The sequence below is a fragment of the Helobdella robusta genome (genome assembly GCF_000326865.2).
Source record: "Helobdella robusta unplaced genomic scaffold HELROscaffold_13, whole genome shotgun sequence".
In the NCBI taxonomy this organism is placed as follows: Eukaryota; Metazoa; Annelida; class Clitellata; order Rhynchobdellida; family Glossiphoniidae; genus Helobdella; species Helobdella robusta.
The window spans coordinates 2,708,584-2,735,257 of record NW_008703718.1 but is presented as its reverse complement, the minus strand read 5'-3'; the positions used below and the strand labels follow the sequence as shown (position 1 = coordinate 2,735,257).

At 31.4% G+C, this 26,674-nt stretch overlaps 4 protein-coding genes across 4 annotated transcripts; 2 read left to right on the top strand and 2 right to left on the bottom strand.

Moving 5' to 3' along the window:
* Nucleotides 1–446: 446 nt before the first annotated feature.
* HELRODRAFT_190497 (hypothetical protein) lies at nucleotides 447–5,281 on the top strand (the record flags this gene model as incomplete). Its single annotated transcript, XM_009014287.1, has 13 exons — nucleotides 447–545; nucleotides 869–924; nucleotides 1,175–1,415; nucleotides 1,597–1,745; nucleotides 1,875–1,935; nucleotides 2,123–2,166; nucleotides 2,310–2,581; nucleotides 3,272–3,321; nucleotides 3,455–3,664; nucleotides 3,830–3,936; nucleotides 4,027–4,135; nucleotides 4,235–4,422; nucleotides 4,556–5,281. The coding sequence occupies 13 exons, from the start codon at nucleotides 447–449 to the stop codon at nucleotides 5,016–5,018; spliced, it is 2,049 nt and encodes a 682-aa protein (XP_009012535.1). The 3' UTR covers nucleotides 5,019–5,281.
* A 290-nt stretch (nucleotides 5,282–5,571) lies between these two features.
* Nucleotides 5,572–12,728, top strand: HELRODRAFT_190496 (hypothetical protein; the record flags this gene model as incomplete). Its single annotated transcript, XM_009014286.1, has 17 exons — nucleotides 5,572–5,700; nucleotides 6,413–6,480; nucleotides 6,545–6,641; nucleotides 6,760–6,887; nucleotides 7,412–7,541; nucleotides 7,861–8,012; nucleotides 8,458–8,557; nucleotides 8,678–8,757; nucleotides 8,968–9,076; nucleotides 9,656–9,788; nucleotides 10,006–10,125; nucleotides 10,234–10,291; nucleotides 10,666–10,825; nucleotides 11,118–11,269; nucleotides 11,588–11,699; nucleotides 12,114–12,285; nucleotides 12,641–12,728. 17 exons carry the CDS (start codon nucleotides 5,572–5,574, stop codon nucleotides 12,706–12,708), a joined length of 1,968 nt encoding a protein of 655 aa, XP_009012534.1. The 3' UTR covers nucleotides 12,709–12,728.
* A 3,033-nt stretch (nucleotides 12,729–15,761) lies between these two features.
* Nucleotides 15,762–18,744, bottom strand: HELRODRAFT_168423 (hypothetical protein; the record flags this gene model as incomplete). The annotated part of the gene is made up of 5 exons (XM_009014285.1): nucleotides 15,762–16,908; nucleotides 16,991–17,027; nucleotides 17,471–17,599; nucleotides 18,129–18,143; nucleotides 18,633–18,744. 5 exons carry the CDS (start codon nucleotides 18,742–18,744, stop codon nucleotides 15,762–15,764), a joined length of 1,440 nt encoding a protein of 479 aa, XP_009012533.1.
* A 2,721-nt stretch (nucleotides 18,745–21,465) lies between these two features.
* Nucleotides 21,466–25,146, bottom strand: HELRODRAFT_168422 (hypothetical protein; the record flags this gene model as incomplete). Its single annotated transcript, XM_009014284.1, has 4 exons — nucleotides 21,466–21,947; nucleotides 22,181–22,294; nucleotides 23,743–23,815; nucleotides 24,865–25,146. 4 exons carry the CDS (start codon nucleotides 25,144–25,146, stop codon nucleotides 21,466–21,468), a joined length of 951 nt encoding a protein of 316 aa, XP_009012532.1.
* Between the last annotated feature and the right edge of the window lie 1,528 nt (nucleotides 25,147–26,674).

Here is a 26,674-nt window from a genome sequence, read left to right as displayed (position 1 = left end):
AATTAAACAAATTTATTTAATTATTAAATATTCCCAGCTGTCCATACACTACACGACTCGTTGGAAAGTAGTCTATCGTCGACAAATAAATACAAATAAATACCAATAAATATTTACATAGAATATAAAATGGTTATAATTAAATGATGCTTTTTAGTTTATAAAAATATAAATTCGCGTACATTTTTAGCACATTAAGTTAGCCTAGTAAACATTAAGTACGATTCTTAAACAACCAAACATTAATTTATTATTTTGAGTCCATGTCCTACTGTTTTTTTTTAGTTTAATTTATTATTTTAAAATTAAAATTTAATAATTAAATTTAATCTAAAAAACTAAATTCAATTAAATTTTAATTTAATTTAAATTTAATTTAAATCAATGAGATTGTTTAATAATCAGTTTCAGCGTAATTTTAACTTTTAATATAAATATATTATAAAATGATGGAACAGCTAGAAACGATTGAAGCTTTGAAACGAACCAGCAAAGGATGTGGATTATTTCGGAAACCAGATTCTAATAATAATAATGCTAATACTGTGAGATTGCTGAGTGTCATTTAAATTCCATTTGTTAATAATTAATTTAATATTTAATAATTCTAACTACTAATCTTCCTCTAATTAGTCTTTCTAACTAATGAATCATTATTATTGTTTATGTTTATTTATTTCATTTTATTGATGAGCAATAATAAGATAATTAATAGAATACCTAACACTAACTAAATGATGACAATAATTTATACTGTGTGTAGTGGTAATTACCATTAACTAAGTAATAAAAATGTATATATTGCAGTATTTTAAATTTTAAGTGAAAAATCAACAATGATATTAATTGCATTTTTAATCTACAACAGGTTCAATTCAAAAAGGATGATAGTGACACTATGCAGACAAATGACAAAATTAGGAGGTTGATTCCTATTTTAATTTAACTGTTTTTTTTTATAATTTATAATGTTAGATATGGCTAAATTGTGGTTTCCTGTGATTGAAGTGCATGTAATTTTTCATTTATTAAATTGACTATTTTAACTAGTTTGCTATGTTAATCATTTTCTTTAATATAAATAAATATTTTTTGAAATGTAATCTTTAAAATAACTTATCAGATATAGAGTTTTTTTAAAACTAAATTAAAAATCCTTATTATGCACTGATAGTCACAGCAAAAGTCCTGAAGTCATATGGAAGACCAATGCCGAATTAAGCACAGGTGATGAAAAGGAAAATAGGCAGAACACTTTGATGCAGGAATCCTCATCTGACAACAAACCGAAATACAATAATAATGATGACATCAATGACGATTCACAAAATTTTCTGTCCACTCCATTGAATAAAATCAGTCTCAGTGAATCTATCATTTCTTATTGCGACGAGGAGATTGATTTAAAAGTCAAGGTTTGTATAAATATAATTGAATTAATAATAATCATCATAATTATCCTAGTGATAATTATAGGATTTGTAATAATAATCATATTTTATAATACTATAACATGTATACATGTACCATGTCTATATAGATATACATATAACATTAAATAATCACAACAAAGATAGTTTTTGTTTTAATTTTTAGAATTTCATGTTGGCCAAACAGTCTGATCTGGAAAGAAAAGAAACAAAACAACGGGAAAATGTACTGGTAGAAAAAAATGTACTGCAGGAAAAGGTTCAGAAGAAAATATTAAAGATACAAGATGAAGATAATGATTTTGAAAGGGCATAGTTAGTAGTTTAATTATATTCTCCATCGGAGTTGAAATTTTATATGAATTAATTTATAAACTGTTTAATATTAATTTTTATATTATTTTTTTATGTTAATTTATTTCATTTTTTATTAAAATTAATTAGTAATGAAGAGTTGATGGCAACACAAAATCAACTGAAAGAAGTTCACAATCGTCATGCACAGGTAATTTGAAATATTTTTAAAATAACTCAATTAATTTAATTACTTCAATTTACTTAAATAATTAATTTTATTAAAATAATAAGTTGTTTTCAAATATAATCAAATGATAATATAATAAATAACATAATAGTTAGTACAATGATTTGATTAAATTAGTAAATTACTTCAACAATTTTTATTTTTTCAGCTTTTAAATAAAAGAGATTCAGATGCCCAGAAAGATGCCCTAAGGTTAGAAATAATCACCATATCATTAGATCATTTTTGTTTTAACTTTACACGAAAAATTTTCAGCTGACCTTAACATTGTCACACAGCTATGTTAATGCCTAATGTTACTCTTTAAATTTATTAACTTTATTTTAACATGATAGGAAGGAACAGGAAAAGTTAGAGCAGAAAGTTGTGAAAGGAAGAAAGGAGGTTCACAAGTGTATAGAGGAGATGAACAATTTGTTAAAAGTTCACAATTTCACCGATAATTTACCACCACCGGTCGGTTCCTGCGTTGACGTCTTGAAGCAGATTAGCGATAAAATAGCTGACATAAGCTCTCCCGCTACGTTAACCGATCTCGACGCTCGGAGTGTTGCGTTTTTGTCAGCTGAAGCCAAAAAAATCATTGCCATTGCAGAGACTCTAATTGGTAAACATTGTATTTTCCATGTCCAGTATTGGTACGGATATTTATTTGAATAATAATCTTTATGTGTCAAAAAATTTTCCTTCATTATAACATCATTTTGTGAATTCACTTAACCAAGTTATTAAGTTATTTAATTTGAAATTATTTGTTTAAATTACTGGAACAACATGTGGTAATTAGTTGAATCACCTTATTGTCAACATTAAGTAACCGTTAGATAATTTAAATTTAAGATTTTTTTTTGTCATAATTAGCATGGATATGTCACTAATGTAATCTCATTATAAAAAATACGCTTGTGTATATTTGAACCACAATGTTTTCTTCAACACACTTCAAATTGTAACTTTTTTTTCAAAATTCATATTGAAATGTCTACTTCAATCCTAAAATGTTTTTAAAATTTAAATCTTGTCTAATCTAATCTAATTACTAAACTAGCCTTTTTTGAGTTTTAATTTAACTAACTTTAATACTATTCTAATTTAATTTTAACAACTCAAATTTTTAAAAATTCACGTTTAAATATGTATTATTTTTTTATTGTAATGTTTTTTAAAAAACTAAATTTTTTTTCAGATGTCTCTATTTCAAAATTTAAACAAGTTTTGCATGTAAAATTTGATATAATTTTTTATTTAATTTTACAAATTATTGATAATAAATCAAATACTCTTGTTATTTCATCAGTGGAAGCTTCTAGAAAAAGATTAGAAGAAAAGATCAAAGAATCTGAAAAGGTTACCTAGGAAAATTTTTTACTTTCAATTCATTTTTTACTTTCAACCCTGTGAATTTATATTAAAATTAATATTAAAATTAAATAGCATGAATTATGTTATAACTATTGTAATTTAATAAAATCTTTCTTAGGCTGTGCACATTAGGAGCAGTACAGCAGCAGAAGTAGCAACAACATTCACAAAAACTACATCCGCAAAAACTGCATCAAGTGCAGCACCGCAAGTATCTTCTAGATTATCACCGCAACCAGCTAACCAGTGTCGGGCTATATACATGGAGTTCTTGAAGTTATTAAACAGTGTTGAAATGGACTGCAAAGAATTTGAAGAGGATACAGTGGTATTGTATATTTTGGTTTCTTTTTGAACGTATTTTATTTTATCTATTCGTTTGTTGATGCATAATTTGTTTTTTTATATGAAATTTGATCATTTATGAACGCTTTTGTTATTAACAGGAATAAATTATTTGATATATAAAATGATGCAAATGTATTTTTTTAAGCTGAAGAAATATAGATTCAGTCTAATGAAAGCAGTGAGTGAGAATGTCAACACGATAAACAATAATGAACCTGGCCATTTGCATGACAAAGTCGAAAAATTCATCAGGTAGGTTATGAAACGCCTGTTCATATCTAGTTATTTTTCTGAAAAAAGAAATAAAATAAAACGCAACACTATCATCATTCACTGACACAGGTTGTTGGAGGGAGGCACGATCGGCGTCAGTGGCGATCAGAATGTTTCCACACGGGATCATCCTGTTGCCAGTTTATATTGTTTAAACAGACTGGCCAAAAAGCTTGTGGTTAGTGGTCTTATTAATATTTTAGATCTTTTTTATAAAGTCTGGTACATTATATGCGGCAGATGTTAACAAACTATAATGTTATATATTTTGCTTTAGAATCAAGGAGGTGAGTTGGTTTCATCAAGGCCTGAAGCTGCCTTCATATATTCGCCAGTAGTTGTGGGATTGTGGTGCAAGTATCCCATATTTGGCAAGCTCTTCCTTGTTCACCTGGCTCTCAAGTGCCCTTTTCTAGTGCCTTACATAATAGAAAGGGAGGGAAAGTCTGATTTGGAGTATTTTCAGTAAGTCTATATTTCAATTTTTATTCTATGTTGTAGATATCCCTGATCAATGAAAATTAAAAATTTTTGTTTGAATTGTTATTTAATTTCGTTAAAATCTTTAAACGATGAACATACATATTTGTTTCTTCAGGATGTTAGGATATGACATAAGCGACAATGGTGAACTTGAAAAAGAGAGCTTATTTCTTAAACGTTTTTCAGGTTACGTAACATTCTATGCTGCCGTTACTGTCTCTCAACCTCCGAGCAACCACTTATTGGGCAGGAAAATTAAACTACAATCTCCCCATGGTCTGCAGAACGCGTGGACCTGGTTGGCCAGAGTTCTAGGGCAGCCTCCCATTCAGGGAATCACGCCAACAGCGCTCCACAGTTTTTTGGAAGTCGTCGGCTTTGAGATGGGCAGATGTTACGGAAAACAATTTTTCAAAATGTTGCAATTTTTAAAATTTATTTATTTACCTGAAATTAAAAAAGTTACGACAGACAGCGATAAAATTGCGCCTTTGGAGCGCTTGCGATTGTTCGTGGATGGAGCTTTCTCAAAAGGAAAAATCGTTCGCCATCCTGGCTTGAAAAAAATGATTAAATAAACTTCTTGTGATAAGCTTTGTACTTTCACTTTATGTAACATTGCGATATAATTCATGGTAACTACATGGTGTTCCAATTTAATCAATCAATCTTCGTTTAGCGTCCAGAGACCCTGTTCCCGAGGTAGGACGATGAAGTTCCAATTTACTATATGAATTTTTTTGAAAAATTTACTTTTATTACAATTTTTTGTTAATTTTGTTTGAAGGATACTTTAAATTCATACATCTATCTGTCACTTATGTGGTTTATTAAATATAAGTCTAGATGATTTATTCATTTGTCAGTCAATTGCAATTGAACAAAACTGAATTTAAATGGATCGTGTAAAAATAATTGATGAAATTATGCAGGCAGTTATTTGATATGATTTAAAATATATGAATCTCAATCATAGATATATATCCATGCTATCAACATGGGTATCTCTTCATTTTTGTAATATGTCGTTGACGTTCCATAGAACGATTTATTCTCATTTTTAATTCGTGTCTGTTTTATTTGTTTGTTTGTTACCCATCTTCCTAGCGATTTAAAATAAGCGTTTGAAAAATGTTACGACGACAATTTTGTTTCCTAACCACCACGATTTTGTTATTCGATTTAACTCTCGGATTTTATTTACCCGGGTTGGCTCCAGTCAACTTCTGTCCGAGCAGCCCCACAGACGTTTCCTGCGAGGTAGGTAACTAACTAGTAAAAATTTTACTGTAAAATGGATGATGATGATATGCTAGGATAGGATAGTTGATTGATGATTGGTAGGAAAAAGTAGGATGGAAATTTTGATTTTATATTATAATTATATTGTAATTATATTATTACAAATTATTATAACCCTTTCATTTGTTGATGAAGAATGATAAAAGATGAAAAATTAAAAAAAAATCTTTATCTTTTTATTGAAAAGATGTTTGTTAATTAAATTGTTTAATTAAACCAAATGAATCAATTACTTAATTGGATACTTTTTGTAATTTTTACAACTGATCAATTAGTTATAAGTTATTTATTTATTTATTAAGTTATGACTTATGTACTAAATTTTGTATGGTTTTCAGTTCTGAATTCTAGATTTTTAGTTAGGATGTATTATTAGCCTAAAATTTTATTTTAGGTTAAGAAGAATATTGTTTAATTATTCAGTTTTGTTTTTAATTTTATTTATTATTAATGAGAAAGACTTTTTAAAAATTAATAATAAATTAATAGTTAATACTTACTTACTAAGTTACTACAGTACTGTATATAATATAATTAAATAAAGTGTTAGTTCAGCAGAGTCTCTTCTTTATAAATAAATGTAGTAATCTAATTAATATCAATAAAATTTAACATTTCACCTTACTTTTTTCTGAATTATTTTATCCAATGTATTAAATTTATTTTTCAGACCGAAGTCAAAGTATATGTTAACAGATTGAACTCCATAGAAACTGCTTTGCCATATGAATACAATCAGTAAATTTATTTTAGATTAATGAATTTCTAAAAAATGTTTTTTTTAAATATTTATTTTTTTCAGTTTTGACTTTTGCCCTACTCCTGAAAAAGAGGAAAGTCCTGTTGAGAACTTAGGGCAGGTTGTCTTTGGGGAAAGAATCAGGCCATCAGTATACAAAGTATGTTTTTTTTAGTTGCTTGTTTTTATTTTTTTCATTTTATTTATTTGCTTATTATTTATTTATTTACCTATTAATTTATTTAGTACTTAATTTATTGAATTCTTAATTATTTCAGTTCAGTTTTGGTCAGAACTTTACTGATCGAGCAGCCTGTGAGAGTAGAAAATATAAAGTTAATGCTGACGACAAGCGGAAGTTGCAAACAATCTTGGATGGCATTAAGAAAAACTACAAGCACCACTGGTATAAAATATGTTCACATCATTCTTTTCCTACAATTTGATCAGATTTAATGATCAATATTTAATGGAGTTCAATTTTCAAATCAACATAATAACCACAAAGCACTTTGTTAAGAGCCACATGCAGGCAGTATTTGATTTGAGTTTACAATATCAAAAAGAAAAGATTTGAATTTTGTTTTAAAGTCTGGCAGAAATTTGCTGGTTCTAGGTTCAAATTAATGTTTATTGGTACCTAATGCCAAAAAACTGCCACTGTAAAGTTTGATTTGGCTTTTGAACATTAAGAAAGCAAGATGAAGAAGAGTTTTATTATGTTCATTAGAATAAATGAGACTGCAAATGTGAGTTGCTGGTTTAGAATTTGAAAAGTAAGGAGAGCATGTTTTTAAATAATATGCAGTAGTATTAGAAACCAATGAAGTTATTTGAGAAATGTGAACATTTGACTGAATTGGATGCATAATTTTGTTTAGCTTTGCATGATATGATTCAAATTAAATAAAATTGTTAATGCACCTAAAGGATAATTGACAACATGCCTGTAACTTGGTGTCGCACATTGGCTGACGACCCATCTAAGAAGGTATGTGAGCCTGGCTTCCCAATAGGATGCTACACGAAACAGAACAAGAACGTTGATTGCCCTCTCAGTGTTTGTCCCTTTCTTTTGCTGCTGTCACATTAAACTTTTCTCTTCATTAATCAAAATTGTTATATTTTATAATCGATCATACACTTTGTTATTTAATTTTTCATTTTTATTTACAATGAAATAATTATTTTTATGGAATTTTTATATTCCCAAATTTATTTACTGTTTATATCACAATATCCAATTGTGAAATACACTGCTAACGTCATTTCATTGCATAGATCATTAAATTGATTGTATAATAATTCATTGGTTCAATTAATTCTGTATAACCTAACAAAATTCATGAAAATTAAACATACAAACTCGTGAAAAATAGTACGAGAAGCTTGAGAAAGACACGCATTACCTGTTCAATTATGCCCACATAACCATTCAATACCACCCAAAAGAAAATGATTGGGGTAACCAAGCCAACAAGTTGCCAGAAGGTGCTGGCAGATTGGTGGGGGCCTCAATCGAGTTGGATAGGTTTGTAGGGTTGGGGTTAGGGTTTGCCTCTTCTTTTGTTTTGTGGGTATCATTGTAGATGTGAGGTAATGTAGCTGTTTGGAGTTGCAATTTATATTTTGTTGATATGTAGTAGTTGTGCCTAGTTGCTGTTTCAATTCTGTTAAAAATTTCTTTGTGTTGGAAGAGTATTTATTTGTACTTAAAACGATGTTACAATGTTTGTTAATGCGTTAGACAGATATGAGACTTTATTCTGCTTTCAAGATTGTTGCATTTATCTTTGTTTTGAGTTCAAATAAAATATTGTATTGTTTTGTATTGTATTGTGTTGTATTGTACTGTGTTGTATTGTATTGTATTTTATTGTACATATTCAACAGACATCATCTCCTACCCCATCATTATTACACATTTACATTCTCGTTAATTTTGCTCTCATGTTACATCATCCAACCCTACCCAGCGTTGATTTCTCAGTGAAGGGTAAAAGAGTCCCTATGGCTCTACCCGAGAAGATTGATAAAGAATTTGCAATCACCTACAAATATGGAGTCACTTTTATTGTAAATAAATAATTTTCCTCTTCAATTTCTTAATTGTTTTTCCTATTTTATAAGAATGTTATAGTCTTCACATGTACAATTTATTTCACGAAAATGATTATTTCTAATTGCTTTATAAAGGTGAATTCAAACACAAAATGGTCATCGAGATGGGACTACATCTTGAACTCGACACCTCACACTGAGATTCAATGGTTCAGGTCTGTCTAGTTTTTATAATGTGTGTGCGTGTGTGTGTCTGTGCATGTGTGCATTTGTTTTTTTATTCATTTCTCCATTATCAACATAACCATTCATCATTAATTACGGCCCACCAAAAAAATATAGCTATTATTAATTAATTCATTCATTCATTCAATAAGTAACTAATTAGCTAACTAGTTAACTAACTAATTGATTACTTAAAACAGCATATTGAACTCTGTGGTGATTGTCATCTTCTTAACTGGCATGACGGCCATGATTCTGCTGAGAAATCTTCACAAGGACATTGCTAGGTACAACCAGATGGACAATTCCGTTAGTTTTGCATCCATTCATCCATCTATCTGTCTATCTGTAGTCTTTCTGTCTGTTTATATCTTTGTCTGACTGTCTATAATAAATATTAGTAATTATGTTAATTATTACAGATAATAATTAATAATAATAGAAATGGTAGTGCTAGTAGTGTTAATGAGAGCAGTAGTAGTGCTAATAGTAGTAATTACGATGTACCACTTAATAAAGATATATTGATTTTTTTTGAGTTGTGTTTCCATTGCTGTATGTTGTCATTGCTGTGAAATTATCTAGGAATTATTTTCTATAATATTGGTTCATAATTTCCATAACATTTTCCATAATATATTTCCATATACTAGTACCAATCACATTACATTTGAATGCATGCATATTGTATTGATACATGGTAACAAAAGTAGTAAATAATATTACTTACAAGTATAAGAAATTATTGACTGTAGTATGAAATTATATTACAGATGTAAAACTTAAAACTATTGGATGCAGTAAATAAGTAATAGGAACATAAAAATTTTCTGGACACATTTTTTACTCTGATTTTTTAAAGAATAACAATAATTAAACATACATCAGGAAGAGGCTCAAGAGGAATTTGGGTGGAAGTTGGTTCATGGAGATGTCTTCAGAGCCCCTCGTAAAGGAATGTTCCTCTCCTTGCTGCTGGGTAGTGGAGTGCAGATATTCTTCATGACCATGATCACTCTTGGTTGGTTGGTTTTTTTCCTGCCAGACTATTTTTTCAAATGTTTATTTGTTAGTTTTTTAAACTTGATTGATTTGTTCATTTTTTTTCTGTGGGCTTATCCCCTGTTCACAGTCCTAGTTGAATTGTTTTAATGTTAAATTTCATTGTTGCAACATTTATTAATTATCCTGCAGTAATCTTTATTGCAATAATGTGTCATTAACATTTTCCCGAACAGTTTTCGCATGCTTAGGATTTTTGTCACCAGCAAACAGAGGAGCGCTAATGACGTGCGCTCTAGTGCTCTACGTCTGCCTCGGTACACCAGCTGGTTACGTTTCTGCAAGGATATACAAGCGTATGTTTTCTATGTTATTCCTTTGTTTAGGTTCATTCTCATGTTTGCGATATGTTCTAATGTGTATTTTCTGGCCTCTGTTTAATTATGCCTTACTTTTTTCTGCAGTATTCGGTGGTGAAAAGTGGAAGAGTAATGTGATACTAACTGCTCTGTTGAGTCCCGGGTTTGTATGTCGTAGGCATTTTTTTATTATTTGTTCTTTAGCTTTTGTTTCAGTTAATTCAAGATTTATCTATTTCTTTCAAAAAGATGAATCTGTTGTACAATTGAGTGTATATCTATGATGTTGAAAAAAAGCTGAAAACTTGAGTATTTATTATTTTACTTAAAATTACTGAAGTTCTAGCTAACCAACCCATCCCATTTTCTATTTAAATACAACTTTTATCAATACAGCGCTGAATGTTTAATTGTATCTGTCTACAAGTAGCTGTTGTGCACTAGTAGATACAAATGAAATTCACACATGTGCGATTGTGATGTGCAAATATGTACAAGCACCTACATACATGATTGTTATAAACGCACTACGTACAGAATCGTGTTTGGAATATTCTTCATCTTGAATCTGGTCCTGTGGAGTCTGGGTAGCAGTGCAGCCATCCCATTTGGTACCCTGGTGGCGCTCCTTGGTCTCTGGTTGGGAATCTCTGTGCCATTAACTTTTGTCGGAGCTTACTTTGGATTCAAGAAGAGGGTTTGCAATTGCAATATTTAATGTTTTTATTGCTGTGCCTCTTCAGTGTTTTGGTTTTGTTTTTGGCAAGGAAAGTTGTTTAATATTCAAAAGTGATTTATTTTGTATATCAAGTTGTGCAATTTTGTAGTTACAGAACTGTACTCTGAATTGCAAATATGTGCTTTGCTGTGTATTTTCTATTTATCATGGACAATTTTAATGATGTTGTTATAAATTTCAAATCTACCAGTTACCGACTGTATTAACCATGAAATAACAAACCCTAACCAATCAACTGCCACATATTTAGGTCATTGACCTTCCAGTGCGAACCAATCAAATTCCTCGTCAGATCCCGATCATGTCCTTCTACACTCGTCCACTTCCTGGGATCATCATGGGAGGCATCCTCCCGTTCGGCTGCATCTTCATACAACTTTTCTTCATCCTCAACAGCATCTGGTTTGAAATATTTTTTCACTCTTCATTCAGCTTGTATCATTCAGTTTTTGGTGTTTATTTTTTTATATTCATACTGCTATCTCTCTATTTTTTCATTATCGTTATTATTGATAATTTTTGAACAGCTAGATGGTGTAAGTGTTAAGATGTCTTGCTGTTGCAATGTGTATGGTGCATACACTCTCTCTTTCTCTTCTCTCTCTCTTTCTCTCTCGGTGTGTGTGTGTGTGCGTGTGTGTTTTTTTGTTGATACTTCCTCTGAGAATTATTTATGAGAAAATAATTATTTGCATATGTGTGTGTGTATTATTCTGCCAGGTCTCATCAGATGTATTATATGTTTGGATTCCTCTTTCTCGTCTTCATCATCCTCATCATCACCTGCTCCGAGACAACCATCCTACTCTGCTACTTCCATCTCTGCGCCGAGGTCAGCTGACTGCCTGCCTGGCTGTTGAAATGTGTTAACAAAAATTATTATATTACTTGCTTGTCGTCAATTAGATTGAATTCTTATTAAGCAATTTCTTTGTCTGATTATTTTATTTTGTCTCTTTTTCTTTTCTTTCTCTCTTTCTCTCTCTCTCTCTCTCTCCTCTCTCTCTTGCTGTCGTTGTTATCCTTCTTCAATCTTTCATTTTATTCATTTCTTGCATATTTTACCAATCTGCGCGTGCCAGAATTTGATTTTTTAAGAAAACAAAAATCTACTACCGCTATTACTGCTACCACTACTACTACTACTAATAATAATGATAATAATAATAACAATAAGAAGGAGAAATAATTATAGTAATAGTAAAGATAATAATAATAATAATAATAATAGTAATAATAATAATAGGATTATCACTGGTGGTGGCGGTCATTCTTGACCAGCGGGTCAACGGCTTTCTACTTCTTTCTCTACTGCATCTACTACTACGTCAGCAGACTCGAGATGGAGGGATTCGCCAGTGCATTCATCTACTTTGGCTACTCCTTCATTATGATGTTCATCTGCTTCCTACTTACTGGTCTGTCATCGTTGTTGGTTTCTTAGTTGTTGTTGCTTGTCTATTAGTTGTTGTTGCTTGTTGTAATTTTTGTGGACGTTTTTGTTGTTTTGGTGGTAGGCAGATGTTGTTGTTTTTGTTGTTGAAGTTGTTTTTTTTTATTTGAATTAGTTTGGTCGTCGTTTTTCCTGCTGTTTTTTATGTTTTTGTCATTCTGGACGGAACGTGGAATGTTTCATTGTTGGTGTTTGTTTCAGTTTTTGCATTTAATATCTTTTTTATTATACCATTTCAACCACTAATATAAATTACAATGGTAATAAATTATTTCAAATTTTGATTTAATTATTTTGAAATTGTTTGTTATCTTTTTTAGGGACCATTGGATTCTTCTCTTGCTTTTGGTTTGTCACTAAAATCTATGGAAGCGTCAAAGTCGATTGAAGATAAATAGATAAATTGATTGGTTGGTTGATTAGTAGGTTAGTTGATTAGTAGGTTAGTTGATTAGTTGGTTGATTGATTGATTGATTGATTGACTGACTGACTGACTGACTGACCGACCGACCGACCGACCGACCGATCGATCGATCAATCAATTGATTGATTGATTGGTTGATCAGTTTATTGATTGATCAGTTGACTGGTTGGTATATAAATAATGATTATAAATGGTTTGGTATAATTTACAATTCCGACGACGATGATTGAACGATTAGTCATTTGCATGTTGCTAACGCAATTTTCTAGCCATCGGTTTGAATGGTTGTCTGAATGCTTGGATGTCATTTCATGATTAAACTGTTATCTGAATAATTATTCAATTAATATATTGCAATATAATATAATATTATACAAATAAGGTTATTTACATAATGAGATGTAAACAAGCTATTTACAAAAAATTGTAAAAAAACATTTACTGGTCAATTAGATCCTTGAATTTTTGAAGATGAGATTGAAATTCAGGCACATTGATTTATTTTTGTGTATAAATATTATTAATAATTATCTGATTCAGCACACCAATTTATGTATTAATATTTATTTGTTTATTAATCAATTAACTAATTAATTAATTCATTTATTTATTTATTTATTAGAATAATTTCATAAATGGGATGAATTTATTTTTATTTAATTAAAAGGTTATTTTGCAGTTTATTTTGCATAAAGGGTTTATGATTTCTTTTTTTAACAGTTAATTGTATATCTAAATGTATGTGTATATGCGCGTTTGTATTGAAATCCACTGTTTGAAATTGCGTATCGTCGTGAAATGAATTTCTTCAGATCTTTCTGTTACCTTTCGACTAATTGCTTTAAATTTTTATAATTGTTAATTTATTTATTTATTATGCTGACGAAATTGGTGTTGGCTGTTATTTCTTAAATATTTAAAGTCAGTTGGATTTGTTTGAGTGTAAATAGGGTTTCTTATGATGAAAGTTGAAAAAAAATTGTCTTCATGTTTCAATTTAAGAATGCAACGTTGGAAGAATGACGATATTGACACAATTAATTGAACGCTGGCTTGTGTTGGATTTCATTTTCATTTCTAATGAAAATCATTCAGAAAAGTTGACTTGAGTGTGTTTTGTTGTAAATTTATTTTTTATCAAATGACAAATTTGCTGCAGCATGCCGGCCGACAAATGTTTTTCAATCAGGCGTTCAGTTCAACTTTGGCTCGTAGCATCAGTTTAGTCGTCACCAGATCTCGAAATTTTTCCTAGACGCGTTTTCAAAAGAGCAACCACGTTAACTAAATGCTTGCGACTGAAATTTCATCGACCCTTTTATTGTTCTATCGTTTTCGGATGGCGTTTTCTTAAAAAATGGTGAATGCGATGCAGGCCCTTCTATACAAAAGAATCGATTTGTTCTGAAGTGCGGGAAGGATGATGTAGGTGACAATAGGCATGGAGGCTCATGAATATTCATAAACTTAAATAACGTCACCTCCCTACCCACCATTGCTTAACTTTCATAAAGTATTTTTTTTATTTGGACTGCCACGTCACTTTCTTAACCCTACTTTGCATTCATATTACAATCTCTGATCGAAATATCTTGTACATCGAGGAAATTTTTACGGTACAGCGCCGAATGAAAATTTACTTCTACTCACCTTCTACAAGATTGAGCGTTGCATAGCTTGACATGAAAACCACATTTTAGGCTTAGAGTTTGTCATGCATCTAACGTGTACCTACGTATCTGTTTGGAGTGCCTCTTGGATTCTTTTACATTTTGTCAAAGTTATTAAGAAAATAATTATTTAGAAGCAAGTATTTTTGCAATGTTATCCAGTCAAATATTTTATATCATATTTTAAATGCCAAAAGGAAAGAATCGATAGAATGGATAGAGTCAGCAGGCAGATGATAAAACGTTGATGAATGTTGAGATAATAATTAGAACGTAATCGCCTACCTACGCAGCAATCATCATCCGCCCATTGAACGACAGAATCGATCGTGCAGTTAGTTACTATTGTAATATTGCTTCTACCAACACTCTTCATTGTACATGTTAATAATTCTCTATTGCAAATTTATTTTTTTAGTTTTTGAACCTAATGAAAAAGAGAGAGAGAGAGAGAGAGAAATAAGTTGATAATGTATTTAATAACTCACTTGTTTATTTATAAATAATTTTTACGACCTTGCCTTACTTAGCGGTTATTTAATTTTAATCGACAAATCAGTACAATGCAGACAAGTACAACTGTTTATTAATAACATTTTGTGATCTCTATGAAAAATGACAATGAAGAAGAAGTGTTCAAAAGGACATTTTTCAGTGCCTCTTGAGAGTTGCCAGGAAACATGTTTCTGAAGTTTTCCTTTTCAATCTTTTGATTATATCGAAAACGATTCAATTGTGTACAATATTGAAAATGTACAGTGCGACGCATCCTACATTTACAGAGTTTCCGCTCTTTTTCGCTGTTTTCGTAATTTTACCGATGACTTTCAAATCATACAGACTAAACTTTCGAAGACTAACTTATGCAATATACATAATATTAAACAGATTACATTAAAAGTTGTAAAAAATATATCGAATTAATTCATTAAAATATTTATGAATTAATAAAAATTTAAAGCTAATTTGACTTTTTGTTGGAATATACAAAGTTAAAAAAGTGAAATGTATTAAAATATAAAAGGCAAGATATGCTACCGGTTTTCCATGCATCTCGTTGCAACGAAGGTTGGCCAATTTCATGCTGCCTGTGACATTCCGTTTCGTTTCATTTTGTAAAATGTGTGTGGAAAATTGAATTTGATTATGATATAAACGTAAGAAAGATTAAAATTTTTATTTTTACACGGGATATATCTCTTCCATCTACTAACACTACGAAAACTACTACTTCTGCTATTGCTGCTGCTGCCACTACTACTGCTGGTGATATATTTGCTGCTACTGCTATTACTATCTTATAGTTTATAATACTACTACATCTACTAATACTGCTACTAAAACTACTACAACTGGTATCTATCTTCGTAGTAGCCATCGATATAGTCGCTATCATTATCGTTCCCGGCAGGATCAGCTTTGTAAAATCGGGATCGGTCGGATTTGTTGGATGGTTTTTGGAATTGTTTCTTTTTATTGTGTGTGACGTCGTAAATGTCGTCATCATTATCGTCGTCGTCATCATCGTTAATGCTTTCATTCGTTTTATTGCCGCTAACGATACGTTTTTGATTTTTATTTATTCTTTCACGGTCATTATTTTGTAAGTGTTTTCTTGCCTGACTGCCATCGTTTGGCGAGCGATGATGAGCACCTATGCGAATTTCATTAGCCATGTGATCGTTAGCTGTCCCGTAATAATAACCATCTTCGTCTTCCAATACATTCTCACTCTCCTTACCTTTACCTATTATTTTATTCACTGTAGCATCTCTGTAGTGATCAGCGTGTTTGCTTTTGGGAGCATCAGTAATGAGTTTTGTTGAATTTCTTTTCCTGTTCTTGGGAATGGGATCGTTGATGTCGTCAAGATAATCAATGTCATCATTGCAGCTACTTTCCAAGTCAAAATGTTTTATCATTACCGAATCGTTGAATGTCAACTTATCGCTCTTCCTACTTTTAAATTTATCATTTTCATCTTCATTAGTTTTTGTTTTTTTATCATTTGATTTAGTCGACTGAAATTTCTTACCAACGTCAGTTTTATTTTTTGACGATCCAGCCAGCATACTTCTGCTGTCATACTTTCCTGCTTGCTCCGTCTGCTGTTTGCCGTTCAGTTTCAAAGGAGGAACACAATTAAACTTCTCATCAACGTTACTGATTGATTTTTTTAAATTTTTTTCTTGAATTGTTTTCTTGCTTCGGATGTCGTTGTGATTATTTCTGGCGTTTCCTTCCGTACTCGTGGCCTCTCTTCTCGTGCTCCTCGATGAAGATGCCAACTTATCGGCCTTCTGAGTGCTTGAAACTTTTGTGCTGTCCTCAAAACTATGGTGTCTGTCAATTTTTTTCTTGTTGAGTGATGCATCGTTGCTGATGTTGTTGACGATGTTGAAGTTGTTGTAATTGTTGGTGATTTGATCTCCTTGAGGCTTCTTATTAATGTACTGATCGTTCACTTGGATTTTCGGAATGTTTTGGACGGGTCTGGGCGAATTGTAACACAAATGAGTGAAATATTATTTCAAAATAACATTAGCAAAGTAAGAGAGGTAAGTGTTTTACAAACTTTTCCTCCTTCTCGATTATTGGTTCTACGCGACTATCTACAATTTTAAAACGTTTTTTGGAGTTTATATTACATAAAAATTTATTGAATTTGAAAAAAATAATGATTTATAATTTATTCATTGATAAGTAACAATTAAAATTTCATTATTCTTTAGAACATGTTTGATAAAATGATGCTACAACAAGTAGTTCGTTTGGTAGCAGAGTGATATAATGTGTCATGCGCGGGAATGAAATGAGCTGGATGACAGTGCAGGCATGTCAACTGATGAATAAGTGTCAACGCGTTATTGTACCCTGCTTTGTTTAAAAGGTACCGAGAGGTGCCAATAAACACTCCTAAATTTTCATTAATTGAAAGATTGACTTTGAAGTTATTTTCGGGAAATAATGAAAAATAATTTTGTCACAAATCTATTTTAAAGAGTTTCGTTTTAAAACGTTTGAGGCGAATTTCAAAAAACAAAAGCCTCCTCACCTTGATAATCATTTTTCTTATATTTACAGACGAGGAATATGACAAAGGCAAGGATAAAAATGAGAATGAAAACTCCAACAACTATTCCTCCAATCAAAGCTGCGTTACGAGAGCTTGAAAGTACTGCATCTGATTTTATTATTAATGAATAAATGAATAAATTGATGAACGAACGAACGAATGAACTAACGAAAGAACGAATGAATGAATGAATGAATGAATGAATGAATATATGTATATAACCGTCATATAATTTTAAAATGTTTTTTTGAATAAAATTATTTTTATTTCGCAAAGGATGTACACAGCACACGATTTGCATGTAACCTTCAATCACTGCTGTTAAATTTCCAGAAAATTTTTTTATTCTAGGATGTTTTTTTTCTGAAGAGCTTTTAAAACAGCACTTTGTGCAACATTTTCGTATACAAGTAGGTACACACAGATCACACAAACACGCACGCACGCGCACACACGCACACACATCTCCATACATTATTTATAAATTGTAAATTAAGTTTGTTTTTATAATGTTATGTCTAAAATAAAAAAAATAATACTCAAATTTGTAGTAATTCACTTTTAATATTCGTTCATTCATCTTATAATACTGTATCAGCCAAAAAAATATGATACAAAAATACAGAAAGACACTTACTTGTTTTGTTTCTATCTGGTTGCAATGAAAAATTTTTTTTATAAAAATTAGTTTAATTAATGAAAGAATTACGTTTTTAATAACATTTCCCATACACCTAACATGTACATTTCAAAGATATAGTAAACATAAATTTAAAAAATTATGATTTATATTATTATTATTTAATAATAATTAATAATATTATTATTTATATTATTACAAATATTGTTATGAGCAGTTGATGTGTAAGGCTGATATCTTGACGGTCCCACAATGGATACTCATACCACTCTTACGTCTGCTGCAAATTGCTTTTTTATCATAATTTTACACAAAAAAAAAATTCACTCAACAAATTTTGTTAGCGATATAAATTATTTTTAAGTTTTTAAATATGCATTGAATGTTCTGTTTAATTAATTTTTTATTTTGTTTAATGTTTATCGTCTGGGGCGAGATGCATGCCTGTTGCTGATGGGGTTGAGAATAAACTACACGCAAATTTACAGGTTGAAAATTTACCAAAATGAAAAATATATCTAAAAATTGAATCATGCTGGTGTTGCGGTAGTATCAGCAGTAGCAGTATAAGTAGTAGAAGTAGTAGCAGTAGCAGCAACAGTGGTAATAGCATTGCGTCATTGATATCAAACTGTTGGGCGGCAGACCTTGGCATTTATAACTAAATTTACTTTTTCATCTTTAGAACTTGCGCGGCTCTAAAATAGATAATCACCACTATAACATAATTTCAATTTATTTTCCATCACCTCCTTCGGAAGTTTTTTTCCGAGTAACGCCAACAAACAAGGGGGAAATTAATTTTATGATCATTTATTCACGAGGTGAAATTGCAGAAAAGAGGAATTCTCACATCACATATTTACACCTATCTATATTTATCTTTCATTCTCTTTTTTTCTCTCTCTCTCTTTCCTCTCTCACACACACAAACAAACAAACACATACACGCAAGCACACACCCATTCGCGTGCAGAATCACGCATTGAAGGGAAATGATAAACAAACAACATAAATAAAACACCGCCGGGATAGAAACTGCTGTGTGTGTGCGTGTTGTGTGTGTTGTGTGTGTTGTGCGTGTTGTGTGTTTGTTTGTGTGTTTGTGTGTGAGAGAGAGAGAGAGAAAGAGAGTGTGAGGTGAAAAAATAATGAAAACGTAAGATTATGTGGCCATGCATGTATATTCAAGCATTGGATACATGGAAAAACATTCATTGGAAAAAGACAATTGTCGCTTGGCAGTCCAGTTCGGGCTTACGTAGTCAGGGATTATTGTATTTAAAAATACGTTTTTTATGTATGTTGGAATAATTTTTTGATAGCAACTCACAGCAAAATGTGGGCGAAGAAGTCGCGACAAATGATATTTAACGATGTGTTCTTAATATAGTTTTACAGTCTAAAAATAGATGTTTTCTTTATACCATAGAAAGATTTATCTACTGCAATTAAGTTTATTTCCATATTCATGTAATTCGGTGAATTTTTTGGAGTGTTGAAAATTTTTCAGTCGAAAATTTTACTTAGAAATCTTAGAAAGATAAAAAAAATATAACAAACATTTAGCGACAGATGTCAACTTATATTTTTCTTTTGTTTTCCACCCCCCCCCCTCTTTCTCTCTCTACTCTCTCTCTACTCTTTCTCTACTCTCTCTCTCTCTCTCTATCTATCTATCTTTCATTTTCTATTCTTTTTTCATTTCTTTCTATAATTTTTATATAAATACTCAGCAGCACTATAAATCAGTAATTGCGTACATTACTGGAATATAGAGCCGTGCTAACTTAATTGTGTGCTTCCTGCAATTGTAACAGCCACCCACACAACCATCGCAAACTTAACCACCCTGCTACCACCACACCACATTTATCCTACCACACCACATCATGATAGCCACAACATCATCACAACGTCATGTGATAATTGCGTCATCATAATGGTGACGTCATAATAATTACATTATCACATCACATGGGCTCGTTTTAACGTCACAATCAATCACTCTATCACACAATCATCGTCGTCACGCGTCATCAAAATCTCTCATATCATTATAAAACTTTCATCGTCATAAAATCCTTTATCACCATAAGCCCTTTTGTGATCATAACCCCTGTATCACCGTACCCAACACCATCACCATTGTCACCATCGTACGTTCGTCGACTTGTAGAATGCACCAAGCGGAATGGAATGACGTTTAATTTGTCATGATCCATGCCACATCAACGTACCTACACATACACATGCACGTACAAATGCACCTACCTACACGTGCATGAAACCCCTTGTTCAACGTGTTATCTCTCTATGTTAGTACTTGAGTGTGTGCGTGTGTGTTTGAGTGTGAGTTTGTATGCGTCCGTGTGCGTGTGTGTGTGTGTGTGTGTGTGAAAGATTGTGTGCATCAATGTGTGAACGTCAGCTCATGCATGTAGTACTGCATTTCTTTCTTAAAATGGCAATTTTTTCGAACGACAATTTACTATCACTACAGATACTAATATAATAGAATTTTTTGTAGTGGCAGTAGAAGCACCAGCTACAGTAGTAGTAGTAGTAGTAGTAGTAGTAGTAGTAGTAGTAGTAGCAGAAACAACTACATTAGTAGTAGTAGTAATGGCAGTAGTGGCAATAGTAAAAGTATTAGTATTAGCAATCAGGATAGTAAAAGTAATAGTAGTAGTAGTAGTAGTAGTAGTAGTAGTAGTAGTAGTAGTAGTAGTAGTAGTAGTAGTAGTAGTAGTAGTGTTTTCAACCTTATCAACAATGCCATTCGAACATTTCACGGTTTTATGAGAAAGTAAAATGTTAATTACATTCTTAATAAATCATGTTCTGCTCGTTGCTATGGCATTAGATAGTCGGCGTTTTTTTCTTACAAGCGCCAGCTCACACACACACACACACACACACACACACACATACATTCATATACACATACATACATACACATATATTTATATATACAAATCGAAATGTATATAGAGTGAGTGATAGAAGATTAAAAAGCCTTGAAAACATTTAAAGATAAATATGTATTAATAAATGTATACATTAAATATTGTTTATTTATAAATTTAGCATTAATCATTTACATGGACGTCACGCATTTTAATTTTTGCCTGGAACCTCCATGAATAAGGATTTGATTATGGCTGACTCGCGGAACTAAAAATAGAATATAAGTTCAAAATTGTGTAGGTTATTCTAGTTCAATTTCTATACTGAAATTCCATGGTACTAAATATTGTTTCGTTAAGTTTTTTGAAACCTTGATATGTCAACATAAATCGTCAACAGTTGATTTTTATTAGTTTTCTATACTTTATTTAGGAATATTTAAAAAATTTGTTTTAAATATAAACTGGAAAAAGATAACAGATGAAGAAAACCAAAAGGGGAATGAAGAGAATGACTTGCCTAGCTTGACGTTGACGTACTGCACGACATAGGACGACTTGAGGTAATCCACCACGCAGCTGTAACTTCCTTCTTTGCTCTCATCCATGCCAATTATTTGGTAGGATGCATATTTGTGGGGGGAGTAGGCGACAACTTGCGGATTGTAAACCCCACTAACAGTACCATTTGAGGTGCCATTTGAAGTACCATTGGCAGAAGAACATTGATCTAATGTCCTATTATTACCGTTGCTACTGTTGTTGTTGTTGTTGAATTTGTTGCAATCTTCCATCCCGTTTGAAGGTTGAAAGAGCCAGGATGATGAAGCAATGGAGGACTCTTGGAATGATGCATCGCACTGCAGGTTCCTGCTTAAATTCGCTTTCAACCACGTGATCGATGAATCTTTTGCAGGGTTTTTTTTGCATTTAAGAAGTTAGATGATGTTGTTGTATTAGCCATGGTTGTTGCAGTTTTGTTGTAGTTGTTTTTTATTGTTGTTTAATTTTATAGACATTTTATTATGCTAATGTGTGTTAGAGTAATCTTAAAGTAAAAATACTTTTTAAAAAATCACTAACGTTATGTAAAAATGAAACAGAAAACTAAATGAACACAATGTATTCCAAATAGCCTACCGTACGTGCAGTTGGTCTTAACAAAGGGACTGGAGCAGTAGCACGAGAAGTTGTAGCAGATGGACATGCATTTGAGGTCGGAAGCACATCTGACATCACAATTTATCAGCGGTTCTGTTTGGAAGGTTTCAGTTATTTGATTAACTTTTATCACTAGCAGACAATTTTTCATTTAAAACAAATAAAAAATTGTCTAAACGTATAGTGTTGTAATTTTTTTAATACAGTATATAAACGATTTCAGCATAAAATTCAAATTTCTTTTTGTGAAGCCTCTACCAGTAGAGAAAAAAGAACGCATACACACGCAATGCCACCGCAAGGATAATTTATTTTCTTCACGTGAATTTTCATTTGTTTGTAAGGAACATGCACACACGATGCATCTCATTTCATGGCGTGACAGTGCACTGAACTTTAAAATAGATGGACTCATGGACATACGCATTGGGCAGGATGGAATTGGAAACTTTACATTTTTTCCATTATTTTCATAAAATATGAAAAAATGTTTTATAAAAAAAAAGTAAATTAAGTAAATTAACTTGTTTGTATCATGACCGTTACCGATTTGAAAAGCTGAAATTTAAATTATATACTACTACTACTGCTGCTGTCGTTGCTGCAACAACTACACTACTACCACACCACTGGTGCTACTATCACCTTTTTGTTACTGCTTCTACTACTACTACTACTACTACTACTACTACTAACACAATTAAAGTTGTTAGTTATCGATTTATAAGGACAACAACATCAATAAAGTATACTAAAATAAAATGACTTAAGACTTTAACGTTTCTTAAGGCAATGAAGTAAAAAAAAACATTTCGAAAAATTTATTCAAATTTAGAAAATAAAATAAGCCTTAATTACTGAGGATCTGAAGGCTAGATTGATTGCTTGTCTCGGCAACAGTATCGAAACCGTCTCGATACGTGAATGAACAAGTATATAGACCTATGTAAAAATTATAAATATAAGAATATTGTTTAATCATGATAAGATAATTAACTGATTAAAAAATCTATTAATTGATATTATATTCTTCCTTGATAATAATATTTCACATTTTATAAAATATAGAAAAAATCAACAGTCAGGCAATGTATTGTAGAAAAATAATTTCCATGAAGTCTCTCAATCCATTTTTAAATATTACTACTACTACAACCACTATTATTCTTACTACTACTACTACTACTACTACTACTACTACTACTACTACTACTACTACCACCACCACTACTACTACTACTACTACTACTACTACTACTACTACTACTACCACCACCACCACCACTACTACTACTACTACTACTACTACTACTACTACTACTACTATACTGCCGCCAAGATAACAAACCCATCAGCATGCTTTAATTAGTTTTAACAACTACAACAGAAAAAAAACACTCACAAACAACAACAAACAAACAACCACGTACAAACGAACAAACAACAACAACAAACAACAAAGAAACGCACAGCCAAAACAAACACACGCATTCACCGAAACAGGCATCTGTTTTAAAACAGCCATCCCACAACAAACAAACCTTCGTCATTTGTCGATGCGTTGTATACAACTGCCTGATATGAATTTGCCAGCATCTCCCCATACCATCTACCCTTTTGCGGTTTCAACATGTGTGTGTGTCTGTGTGTGTGTGTGTCTGTGTGTGTGTGTGTTTCTGTGTCTGTGTCTGTGTGTGTCTGTGTCTGTGTGTCTGTGCGTGCGTGTGAAACATTACAAAGATTAATGTGACAACACTAAACAGCGCTGAATTATTTGCAAGTGTTCTTTTAATTAAGATTTCTCACGCTTCAATAATTAGCGGATCAGTTGTCAAATAAAATACTTTTTTATTCGCTGGCTTGAGAAAAAAAGAGAGAAAAATAGATAGAGAAAGAGGAAAAGAGAAAGATAGAGAGAGAGAGAGAGAAATTAATGCGTATGCGTAAACCCATACATGTACACATACACATACGTCATTATTACTCAAGAATGACATGTACTTGTACAGTTTTGCGAGTTTGAAGACTTATATTGTATAGAATCACATCTATTCGTTTGAAGCATGTATACAAAATCGATTCAAATATTCATTCTTACTTAAGAACATGAAAAATTCATAATTTATTACCCAATCAGTAAGTTATTATTACATTTATATGACAATGTACCCCAAAAAACTTACAAACCAAATTGTATTTTGTCATAAAAAAAATACTTTTTTATGAATAAATTTCAACGAAACGTCATAAAATATTTCACGCTTCTCTGCAGTTATAAACTGACAGTCATTCATGCATCAGACAGAAGTGACAGATGTCTACCCTGTTTCACTTTTATACCACAAACATTAAAAATTCAAACCGAGACAAAAATATTTTTGCTGGAAATCGCACGAATAAAAGAATGAAAATTCACATCAGATTGAATTCTGGAAGGTGTCAGACCTTTGTCGGCCATTCTGCTAAAATAATCTTCATTAAATATGCAACTCCTTCATGCATTCTCATTTTTAACTAAAAAATTCCCAAAAAACATTTAATAAATCTTAATGGAAAATTTCTTTGAAGAATATAATATTCGTTATCAATTTTAATCACAAGCAACAAACAACAAACAGAGTTACATTTGTTGGTAACATAAGATTTGAGAGGTTTCATATTACCTGGAGCGAGGCAGAAAGGAGGGTTTGATTGGTAGCTCTCTCGTAGGATGCAATCGCCTGGGACTCGTTCGATTTGCGAACATCTGTGAAGAACAGATTAAATTTTAATAAATATTTCTCCAAGTCAGAAGAACTCGACGACGATGACGACCACGACGCCATGTCGTTCTTGAAGTAGCTGCAGTTGAAGACAAACGAACAGCCTCTTTCCACGTTTATCTGGTCTAAAATAACTTTGGTTGCCACTTTGTCTAGGAACATCAGTACATTGGGAAGAGGCATGGAAAAAAAAATAACGTTACGTTATGTTATTGCTGGTTTTTTTTTTAATTTTACAATTAATGAAACACGAAAAAATATATGTTCTGTAGCATGCTATACGTTATTGTTTTATGGCTGTTACGTAATCTATTGAACTTGTAGCTCACGGCAATTTTTTTTTATTAACTAATACTTTTGTCTAAGTTGGAATTTTCAATTTTGTGAAAATTTTTTAAAATAATCATCTTTATAACGGTAATTGATTTTTGCTACCATTATTAATGTGATGTCTGATTCGTTTCATGCAGTAAATGTGTGTTGCCATCGGGTAATTAAGAAATTATTATTATATTATTAAAAATATTATTGAAATAATACTTCATATTATGAAAAATTTTATTTAATTTGTTGTTTTTTGACGGTGAGGATATATTATATTGTTTGTCACTATTGAACACATGTTACATGATGTGACAATTTGGAACAATGTTACTAAGTTAATATAAATAATAAGAAAATGGAAATTAAAAAAATCTTTTTATCGAAACTCTTACGATCTGTGATTGATAAGGTAACGTTAAATTTCAAACAATTTGCGACATTTATTGCGCGGGAAGCCTCGTCTCGTCTCGTCTTGTCTCAACTCCTTTCGTCTGCTGCACGATATGCAAAACGAAAGAAGCGCATAATTGACATGTTGATGGTGATTAGGATGACTATTAGGACGATGATGATTTCCATGGGGGTGGTTCTTATGATGGTAGTGGTTATGATGATGATTACGATGGTGGTGACAATATGATGATGGTGATTAGGATTATGATTATGATGGTGGTGATGGTGGTGATGATTATGATAGTGATTAGGATGATAAATATGATGGTGATGATGATGATGATGGTGATGATGATGAGGAGGAGGAAGCAGGTGATGACGACGACGACAACGACACCATAGACAAGGCAACTAAGAAGCAACAGATAGCATCAGCGAAATATAATGATATATATATATATATATATATATATATATATATATATATATATAAACATCTGAAGCACTTACATTTCTTATCATGATGATGAAATTGATGGTCACTAAATAATAAAAAATGAAAAAAATGAATGAATGGATGAACGGATAGATGGATGGATAGATAGATGGGTGAATAAATAAATGAATAAATAAATGAACGAATGAACGAATTAATGAAATGAACGAATGAACGAACGAATGAATGAATGAATTAATTAATTAATTAAACAAAAAAGTGTTTTAACATCATCTCCAACCAACATCTCCCCAATCATCATCATCATCATTTTCACTTTTATCACTACATATCTCCTCATGATATATATCATAATTTTATCATCCTGTTTTTCCGCATAAAACGTCACCACATTTCTTCTCATATTCATCATCATAGTAATCTTCTTCATCATCATGTTAAGCATCGTACTCCTCCATACTTAATATTAATAATACCACACAATAACACAATACAACACTTTTCATTAAAATACCTTAATATACAATACCTTATAAT